General features: G+C 52.2%; 1 protein-coding gene across 5 annotated transcripts; it reads right to left on the reverse strand.

Annotated features, from left to right (window-relative positions):
- Positions 1-4,345: 4,345 nt before the first annotated feature.
- Positions 4,346-9,358, reverse strand: Spc24 (SPC24, NDC80 kinetochore complex component, homolog (S. cerevisiae)). Of its 5 annotated transcripts, none has more exons than NR_151673.1 (5): positions 9,164-9,215; positions 6,597-6,741; positions 6,202-6,306; positions 6,029-6,105; positions 4,346-5,207 (listed from the first exon to the last, which is right to left on the reverse strand). NR_151673.1 is itself a non-coding variant. In NM_026282.6 (5 exons), the coding sequence occupies exons 1-5, from the start codon at positions 9,188-9,190 to the stop codon at positions 5,089-5,091; spliced, it is 606 nt and encodes a 201-aa protein (NP_080558.1). In that variant the 5' UTR covers positions 9,191-9,215; the 3' UTR covers positions 4,346-5,088. The 5 variants fall into 5 exon arrangements, 2 of the variants coding, with proteins under 2 accessions (NP_080558.1, NP_001344260.1); NM_026282.6 differs by having other exon boundaries at positions 9,031-9,215; NR_151672.1 differs by lacking the exon at positions 6,029-6,105 and having other exon boundaries at positions 6,143-6,306; positions 9,031-9,215.
- Between the last annotated feature and the right edge of the window lie 890 nt (positions 9,359-10,248).

Here is a 10,248-nt window from a genome sequence, read left to right on the forward strand (position 1 = left end):
AGCCAGGTGTGGTGGCTCACGCCTTTAATCCCAGTACTTGGGAGGCAGAGGTAGGCGGATTTCTGAGTTCGAGGCCAGCCTGGTCTACAGAGTGAGTTCCAGGACAGCCAGGGCTACATAGAGAAAACCCTGTCTCGAACTCCCTCCCCTCCCCCTGAAGGGAAAAAAGAAAAGAAAAATTCAGGGAAAGAGTCTTGGGGAAACAGAACAGGAATGGAGATACACTAGACAAACAACCTGGCTCCGACCCTGGCTCTGCTGTAGTTTTCTGTGTGACCCTGTGCACTTCAGAGCCTCGTTAGCCCAGTAATTCCACCTTCTGCCAGACTGGTGGGACCTCTACCCAGGCCTGCCATCTCCTCTGAATCCACGGGGTGGCACATCCGTCCTTCCTTCTGCCCTTTGTTTGGGGCAAGAGCCAAACTGCCTCAGAGAGAAAGTGGAGAAGCAAGTGGCCTGGAAAGCCCGTGGCTTCACAGGCCTTCAAGGACTGCCTCCCTGAGTCATGGTGCTGGCATGTGTGGCTAACAGCATGGTGGAGCTTCCACGTCCTGGGAGTTAACAGACTGGAGAGCAGGTGTGGGGCTCCCACGGGACATCATGCATGGAAGGTGATGGACTGACTTTCTTCTTCTCAAGACAAGGGTTTCTCTGTGTGGTTCTGGCTGTTGTAGAACTCCCTCTGTAGACCAGGCTGGCCACGAACTGGAGATCTGCCTGCCTCTGCCTCCAGGGTGTGGGATTAAAGTGGAGTGCCACCACCCATTGGTGAGCATTTCTGATCCTGGGCTTCAGCTTTTATTTTCAAGGCCCTGCAAAGCCAAGTGTCCTCACCCGTACCTGTCACCCTACCCCTGGGGAGGTGGAGGCAGGAAGATCAGGAGTTCAAGGTCATCCTCCCCTACATAGTGAGTTTCAGACCAACCTGGGGCCCATGACTCTGTCTTAAAAACACTTTACTTACCAACAGGCACTGAAGGGCTGGTGTTTAACTCACTGTGCAGTGCCTACCTAGCGAGGGGAATGGGAGGTACTTGGGTCAGGGTCCCCTTTTCTGCTCTCCCGTCTTCTTTGCCTGCAGTTCTCTGGGCTCAGAATAGCAATCAGTGAAAGACCTGGATGTGTACCCGTGTGTGCAGTACCTATCTGACCCAGGGTGGGCAAGTGATGGTGGTCTTGCCTGCCTCGTCTCTGTGGATTCAGTTCTGCCCAGGACAAGAATGGCAGGCAGCAGCTGATTTCTGACACACGAACTGCTGTTCCCCGCTGACCACCAGCCCCCCAGGCTGTGGTCCCTTCCAACTCACAGTGTCTGAGCCCACAGCTGTGTGTGGTGAGCCAGCTTGGAGCCCCAGCGGGAATGGCACGGGGGAGACAGTGGGAAGGGTGCTCTGCTAGGCAGCCAGCATTCCCCAGCGCCCGCTGCGGCTCCAGCTCCCACTGTGGTTTTCTGAGATTAAGTTCTCAGGAATATCACTCCTACTCAGCCTGCCTGGGGAAAGTCTCCCTAGATTTCCTGTGTCTTGTCTGACACCCCTACTCGAATCTGCTTCCTGCCCTAGAGGAGCTCTGTCCTTCCCTTGTCCCGCCCTTTGGCCAGGCCTTGTAGGGAGTGTGTGGGAGAAGCTTGGAGCTTAATTAGATCAGTCTCTTACTCAGCAGAGCCACTGGCTGTCTGGAAAATCTTCCCCCTATACTGTGGACTGCAGGCCCAGATTGATCAAGATGCTTTCTGCGGTTGCCTGGTGGCAGTCCTTAGCTTGCTCCCAGCTTAGCATTATTCTGTGTCACCATCTCTACCCTCCCAGCCTCCCCCCCCCCCCCCAGCATTTTATCCCCTGTCACTTCCTTATTGCCAGGTGTGCTGACCTCCTTCCTAGCAGGAGATTGAGAGTCCCCCCACCCCCACCCCCACCCCGGAGCTCAAACACCTACCAGGTGTGAAACCTGAGACAAATCTCCAGCCTGGGTTTAGTTTCCATTTCCAGATGATGCGCGCAGCCAGGCATACTTCCATAGCTCCAGCCACTTACAAGTATGGCTGCCACAGAACCATTCAGCCAGCAGGAGCCTGAATGTGCTTGTGGCTCAAAGGGTAGGTAAGGGCGCTTGTCTTCCAAGCCTGGTGATCGAGTTTGATCTGGTCGTAATCCTTGTAAAGGTGAGAGAACTGATCCCTTACCTCTCACAAGCATGCCTGCACCCCGGGGCCTGCACTTACCTCCCTACATACTGTGACTCTCCATACAGACACACAGTAAAAAGGACCTATTAGGAGGTCCCGAGATCCAGGTGAGAGTGGCCCCAACAACAGAGGTCACAGGTAGAGTCCAAGTGTGGTCATGCCCATAACAGACAACCGATCCTGTCCCCCACACCAGCCCAGCTTTTTTTTTTTTTTTAAAGATTTACTTATTTTACTTATATGAGTACACTGTAGCTGTCTTCAGCCACACCAGAAGAGGGCATCAGATCCCATGACAGATGGTTGTGAGCCACCATGTGGTTGTTGCGATTTGAACTCAGGACCTCTGGAAGAGCAGTCAGTGCTCTTAACCACTGAGCCATCTCTCCAGCCTCCAGCCCAGCCCTTGTGTCATGAGGAGACAGCCTTCAAATCTGGCTGCCTGGCTCCTCCTGCTCATTTCCTAGGTCTATGCATCTTTCCTGCTTAAGGAAACAGCTCTTAACTGCAGCTAACCCCAACAGAAAGAGGGAGAGACTGGAGAAAGGGGCTGGCCACCTGCTGGGTGCTCTTACCACTGTCCTAAAAAACCACCTAGTCCTGGTGACACTTCAGAGGAAGACACTATGTGCCTTAGGGATTGGTGGCAGTAGAACACAGGTGAATGGGTCAACCCCTGGACTTCATATAATGTCTTGGGACTTAAGGGAAATGGCCAGATGGATCCGTCCCTCAGTTTACCTCATCTGTAAATTAGATTCAGGACTGCTCCTCCTTCTGGCTGGTTCTCTTAGAAGGAGCAAGTCAGGCTGTGGGTAGGAATTTGGGCAGGAGGCTGTGGCCTGGCCCCAAGATGTCCCAGGCAGCCAGCCAGTGCTGGGCAGTGACTCAGAGCCTAGGCATGCAGAGCTGGGGGCTCTCCAGGGTGCTGGGCCACAGTCCTCACTCACTGGACCTTGGAGTCAGCCCCCAGTGCTCCTCCAGGGAAGGGAGTGAGGCTCCCCTGCCACCAGAGGGTCAGGAGTTTGAGCAGCTGGGCACTTGCCCTTCTTGTGCAAAGCCTCGTTGTTGGTTCCTGCTGCTCTGCTGGGTTTTTTGGTAAGATTTATGTATTTTATGAGTGGTTCGCTTACATGTGTCTGCACACTGTGTGTGCCTGGCACATGATGAAGTCAGAAGGCTCCAATCTCCTGAACTACAGCTAAAGACATTTAACTCTGTGGATGGTGGGAATCGAACCCAGATCCCTTGGAAGAGCAGAAGGTGCTATTTAGGTGAAGACAAATACGGGCCCTTGGATCCTGTGAGGCCTCAGGCCATCAGACTTGATGGCAAGAACCTTACCCATGAGCCATCTCCCTAGCCCTCCAGCTTGGCTATGTTGGCAGCCTTGAACTCCATGGCTACGTTCTCCACCAGGCACCAGGTCTGCAGGTCAGCATGTACAACCGTGAGTTCTCTATCCTGCACCGTCTCACACTGGTATGAAAACACAAGTCCACAGCAGTGACTCCGCAGGCAATGTGGACTAATGCTAGTCCTGCAGACGTTAGCTGTATTATGTGACCTTCCCAAGGGACACTCAGCCATGGCTCAGACACTTCCTGTTGTCAGGACACTACTGGAATCCAGTGAGGTCGGGGATGGTGTCCCCAAAAGCTAAGACATCATACAGCTGTCACTAGGTGAGGTGGAGTGACCTGGCTCTGGATGTGGCTCAGCAGTTGGGCACAACCTGAGAATCTTCCAGTGACGAGCTTGGCATCAGGACCTCATAAAAAGGGGGAGAGTGGGCCAAGGTGGCTGCTAGCCAACTGCTTACAATCGAAGCAGGAGGACCTGAGGTCAAACCCCCAAACCTGGGCCAACTGCTGGGGCAGTGGGAGAAAGCAAATCCTTGGAGTTCAAACCCTGCCTCAAAAAAATAAAGTGTGGAGGGGCTGGAGAGATGCCGCAGCTGTTAAGAGCACTGGCTGCTCTTACAGAGTTTGGGTCCCGGTACCCACGAGGCGGCTCACAACCAGCTGTAGCTTCAGTTTCAGAGGATCTGACAACTCTGGCCTCCTCAGGCACCAAGCATACTCATGCACATACCCCCACAGAAGAACCAACTCCAGCAAGCTGTTACACACATACACACCCACCATGCTGCACACACACTTTTTTTTAAAAAGAGTATTTATTTAATGTATGTGAGTACACTGTGGCTGTCTTCAGACACACCAGAAGAGGGCATCGGATCCCATTACAGATGGGAATTGAACCCAGAACCTCTGGAAGAGCAATCAGTGTGCTCTTAACCACTGAGCCATCTCTCCAGCCCCAACTGCACACATTTTTGTTTTTGTTTTTTTGTTTGTTTGTTTTTTTTTTTTTTTTGTTTTTTCAAGACAGGGTTTCTCTGTATAGCCCTGGCTGTCCTGGAACTCACTCTGTAGACCAGGCTGGCCTCGAACTCAGAAATCCGCCTGCCTCTGCCTCCCAAGTGCTGGGATTAAAGGCGTGCGCCACCACGCCCGGCTAGGCACACATTTTTTAAAATTGTAATTAAGGGGATGGAGAGACAGCTCAACAATTAAGAGCACTGGCTGCTCTTCTATAGAATACAGGTTCGATTCCCAGTAGCCACATGGCAGCTCAGAACCACCCATAACTCCAGTTTCAGGGGGTCTGAAGCCCTCTCTAACCTCTCCTGGAATACACAGCTAACAGACACACATGCAGACAAAACATTCATACAGTAAATGTAATTACAAATAAAAAAGAAGCTGCAGGCCAGCCTGGACTCCATGCTGTCTCAAAGCAAGTAGATAAATCAATGAACGCACTCACATACAGACATTTAATTTTAGAGTGATCCCCTCCTTGGCTCCCTCAACCCCAGTTCTGTGCAAGGTATGAGGTCAAGGCTCTGGCTCCCACGTGGTGTCCACCAGGCTCCAGAGGTAGTCACTGATGAACTTCGGCGAGAGCTGTGCACTGTCCAAGTGGATGGGCTGGGCCACTGTGGGGCCGTGGTGGACTGAGGACGAGATGAAAGGAAAGTGTTTTCGGTCCTCCCAGGTCCAGTCGCTAACCTTGAACTGTGGTGACTCCTCCTGCCTCAGCTTCCCAAGTGCTGGGATGATATCAGGCTAATTTCTTTTTATGTTTATTTATCTGGGTGTGTGTGAGTGCAAACATGCCACAGTGTCCCTGTGGACTCAGATGACAACGTATATAGCTGTTCTCCCACCAGTGGGTCCCAGGGATTGAATTCCAGTCATTAGGCTCGGTGAGACGTGCCTAGATGGATCATTTCTTTTTAATTAAAAATGATATATTTGCTGGATGTGATGGCAAACACCCACAGTCCCAGCACTTGAGAGACAGAAACGGGAGGTTCACCAAGGATTTGCAGCTGGTCTGGAGAACATGTAGGCTCCAGGTTACCCGCAGGCTGAGAAAACGATCTACTACATTTTTATCTTCTGTCTACGATGCCCTCCCCTGATACTATTGTAGCGCACAGTTAAATTGTCTTCCCTTTACCCATCATCTATAGACACTGTCTGCATCTGGATGTGGAGGGTGACACCCCATGAACATGATGCATCGCTATCTCTGCAAGAGTCCACTTTGTACTCTTGGGCACAGGGTTTCTCAGTGTAGCCCTGGCTGTCCTGAAACGTACTCTAGCTAGTTGACGAGGCTAGCCTCAAACTCCAGTGAGATCCACTGCCTCTGCCTTCACAGTGCGAGGGCGGGTTGTGCCACCACGCCTGACTGTGTCTAGTATGTGAAGATGCACCCATTTCCCCCAGGTGCCTCCTCCCACCCCAACATCGACTTCTCAAAGGATACTGCCCTTGATCATCCCTGGCTCGCATTCATAATCCCACTGTATTTTACTAATTTGGTGATAGAGATGAGCCACATACCTAGGTAGAACGAGGGGAAGGGAGAGAAGACAGTTACCACAGCATCCATGTCAACCACGCCACAGGGCAAGAGTAGGCCCAGCCTGCAGAACCTACACTGCAGAGGGGATGGTGACGGTGTTGTCCTCATCTACATCCCTCTCCTGGCGCTGGAGCTCTTCCTCCATCTCCCTGAGCTCCTGCAGCTCTGTGATGAGCTGAGTGCACTGGGTTAAGGCCAAGGCTCAGACAGGAAGGACCATCACCCACCTCACTGCCCCACCAGGTCAGAGCACCAAGTGCTCAGGCCTTTTCTTCCTTCAGTGTTAGGGACAAAAGCTAAGACCTGACACACGCTAGGCAGGCTCTACCAGAGCACAAGCCAGCCCCTCAGTGGGGGATTCCAGGCAGGGGCTCTACCACTGAGCCACACTCCCACCTCTCTCTCTGGAGGATTCTAGGCAGGAACTCTGGCACTGCACTGAGCGGCCACCGGACATAGCAAAGGATATCGTAGCCTAGCCTGCACACAGGTGTCCTCCTTGCTGGTCCTCTGGAGCTCCACCTCCAGCTGCTGCAGCTCGGTGTCCCCCTGGCGCGTACATTCTTTCAGTTCAAGAAGGCTCTGAGCCACTTCCTCCTCCACAGCCAGAGTCTCTGCAATGGGACAGAAGCAGGTGCCCTTTCATTCTGTCTTCTGCCCAGGCGAACTCTGACGGTGCCTCATGCCACCACCCAGTCAGAGTTCTGCTACATCTGAGCACCTCCCAACATCTGGGCCTTGCTCCTGCTCTGCCAGAACACAGGCGATACTGAGAATGGCAGTGTGTAGCTGTCATCCATTGCTCAGGAGGCAGAGGCAGGAGGATGCAGAGTTCTACTCTGGCTTAGGTTAAACTCAAGAGACCCTACGCTATAAGCACTACAAAAATCCTAATAGCCGGATGAGATGCTAACAAGTCTGACGGACTGAGTTCCATTTCTGGGACCCACTTGGTAGAAGGACAGAAGTGACGCCCCTAAGTTGTCCACCATGCCCATCCTGTGTGGTGCTGGGGGTGGAAGCCAAGACTTTCTGTGTGCTGGGCAGGCCTTTTACCCACTAAGCCGCACTTGGTATCTTTTGTTTGGGAAGTAGTCTTATGTAGCTCAGGTTGGCCTCTGATCTCTGAATGGGGGGGGGGGGGTGTCGGTGTGCAGCTCCCTCGCCAGCTTCTGTTATAAACTCTATGATTTGGGGGGAGGGGATGTTGAATGATAAGATGAGGGTCTCACTGTGCTGTCCAGGTTGGCCACAAACTCCTGGGCTCAAAGAATCCTTCTGTCTTATCCTCCCAAATTATTCTACAGAAGCAGGTCACAAAGTATAGCCATCAAATTACTTAATTTTAATTATCTTATGGTATTGGGTTTGAATTTAGAGCCTCCATCACACATGCTAGGCAAGCACTGTACTACCTACGCAGAACCCACCTCAAAAGGCATGTGGGGTGGGACCTGGGTGAGGGTGACAGAGGGTTTCTCTGTAGCTAATTATGTAACTGAGGTTAGCCTTGAATTCTCAGCAGCCTCCTGCTTCGGTCTCCCAAATTCTAAGAGCACATGTTCAAGCCGCTAATGACTCATTCAAAGAAGAAACAGCAGGTTTGCGTGTGGAGGTCAGAGGACAAGCTGCAGGGGTCAGTTCTACCACCTGGCTCCCAGGAATCAAACTTAACATCGTCAGGTAGGCACCAAGTGTCTCTACCCAGTGAACCATCCTGCCAGCCCTCAGGTTTTTACTTCATTACTACTGCTTGCTCCCAAGGCCTCCTGTAGCCACATGTGTTCTCTCTGAGCTACAATCTCAGAGATAAAACTTCTCATTTTACTTTTGGTCTTCTGTCAATCAGGCTGCTTTGAATTCCTTCCAGCCTTCCATTCCTGACCCTCCTGCTTGTCTCTGGAACACTGGTCTGACAGGCCCATTCTGCCATGCCTGGCATGGAACCCAGGGTTTCATGCATGCCAGTCAAGTGTATCCCTGCCCCCTCAACAGTTTCAGGTTTCCCCCAATATCTTTGCAGAAACCCCTCCCCAGTCCCGCCCATGTTACCCCTCCTAATGATAGAAAGCATTTGTCTCCTCAGCCCATCACTGCAGTACAAATGTTATCCTGTCTCCTCTCCAGTAGGATGCCAGCCACCAAGGGACTCCTTCCCTGCTGTCACCCGAGGTCCAGCTCACGGCAGGCTCTGTTCACAAGTCTATTGGGAAGGCACGAAACTTTAAAAAATGTTCCCAGGGCCGGACGTGGTGGCGCATGCCTTAAATCCCAGCACTTGGGAGGCAGAGGCAGGCGGATTTGAATTCGAGACCAGCCTGGTCTACAGAGTGAGTTCCAGGACAGCCAGGGCTACACAGAGAAACCCTGTCTTGAAACAAAACAAAACAAAGTTCAAACAAACCTTTGACAGGGAAGGACACTGAGATGGGAGATTGCTCACACCTGTGACCAAGGCACTGAGGAGCTGAAAGGTTCTTTGAATTTCTCAGCTAAGTAGTTCTCTACTAGTCAGAGCTACATTTAAGCCTGAGTCCTGGAAAGTTAATAAAGGGTCGTGCCCTGCTAACTCTATATTTAATTACGCTTAAGTCCCTAGATGACAACCGTTGTCATGACAACGGTTTCACCGGTGGAGAAATCAAGGCTCGGGTGTGACTGCTCTCCCTCGGAAGACCCTCAAGAACGGCGAGCAGGAGTGGAGGTGGGGGCTGGATCATAAAGACTTCCAAAGGCGCCTGAGCTACGAAGTACGATCGTATAGAGTCGCGCATTGTGAGCTATGACACTTATCTGGACGCCTCTGAGCCATGGCAATTGTCAGATGGGGAAACTGAGGCCCAGGAGTACCAGCTCCCCCCGAGAAGTCCCCCGGGGCTGGGGCGCAGGGGACCGGCCCTCACCCCGAAGCTGCCGGTAGGCGCCGTCCTGCATCTCCAGCAGCCGCTCCATCATCTGCTCGTAGCTCCCGAGCAGCCGCCGCTGCTGCGCCTCGGCGCGGTTGGCCCCCAGCAGGCTCAGTAGCCAGTTGCTCACCTCCACCATGTCGCGGAAAGCCGCCATGACTGATCGCGCCGAGTCCGAACCCGCGCAAATTCGTCTCACCACGGGCCCCGCCCCCTCCCCAGAGCGCATAAGTCTCATTGGATCGTTCCTACGTCCGTCTCCTGCAGGACTCAATCAGCGAGGGGACAGAGCGCTTCGGAAGGAGCGGCCATTTTGTGGAGATCCTGTGCGAAATTTCTTCTGTCACTCAGGTGTGAGGATCAATCATCGTAGGCGGGGGAGGGGGGGGGGCGGCGGCGCGGGGGGGGGGCGTGTCACACGTGGCCAGTTTGCGATTGGCCTGGTACGCGTGCGTCGATTGTCGGGCTATGAACTCCGGGGAGAGTCCAGGGCGTTAGGAGTCTGTTGCGCATGCGTAAACTGGAAAGCTGCGCGACTCTTAGAGAAATTTGCAGGTATCAGTCGCTGCTTGAAGGGCAATGTAACGGATGGTTTATTATTTTTGCTTGTTTTTTTTTTTTAGTTTACTTTAGGAATATATTAATTATACATAAAACTGGGATTCATTGGGTTTATTTTTTTCTTGGCGGGGGTTGGGATGTGTGAGCTGTGAGATGTTGAGACTATGTAGAACTGGCTGTCCAGGAGCTCTTTGTTAGAGATCCATCTACCTCTGCCTCCTAGTGGTTGGATTATAGGAACATGCCACCACAATCATTCACCAGTCTCTATTTTTTAGGCTTATTTCTCTTTCTTTAATGTGTATGGGTAAACGTTTTGCCTACATGTATGTATGTGTCAGCAGAGGTCATAAAAGGGCATCTGACCACTTGGAGCTAGATATGGATGGTTGTGAGCCATCATGTGGTGCTGGGAGCCAAACCCTGGTTCTCTACAAGAGCATCCAATGTTCTGGGAAGGCAGAGGCAGGCAGATCCCAGAGTTTGAGGCCAGCCTGGTCTACAAATAAAGCTCCAGGAGAGCCAGGATTATATAGAGACCTTGTCTCAAAAATAAAATAAAATAAAATCTTTAAGTAGGAGTCTAGCATGTATCTAGCATGTAGCACTCAGGTGATGGGAGCTTGAGGATGGAGGTAAATTCCAGGCCAGCCT

Source organism: Mus musculus, chromosome 9 (assembly GCF_000001635.26).
Source record: "Mus musculus strain C57BL/6J chromosome 9, GRCm38.p6 C57BL/6J".
Lineage (NCBI taxonomy): Eukaryota > Metazoa > Chordata > Mammalia > Rodentia > Muridae > Mus > Mus musculus.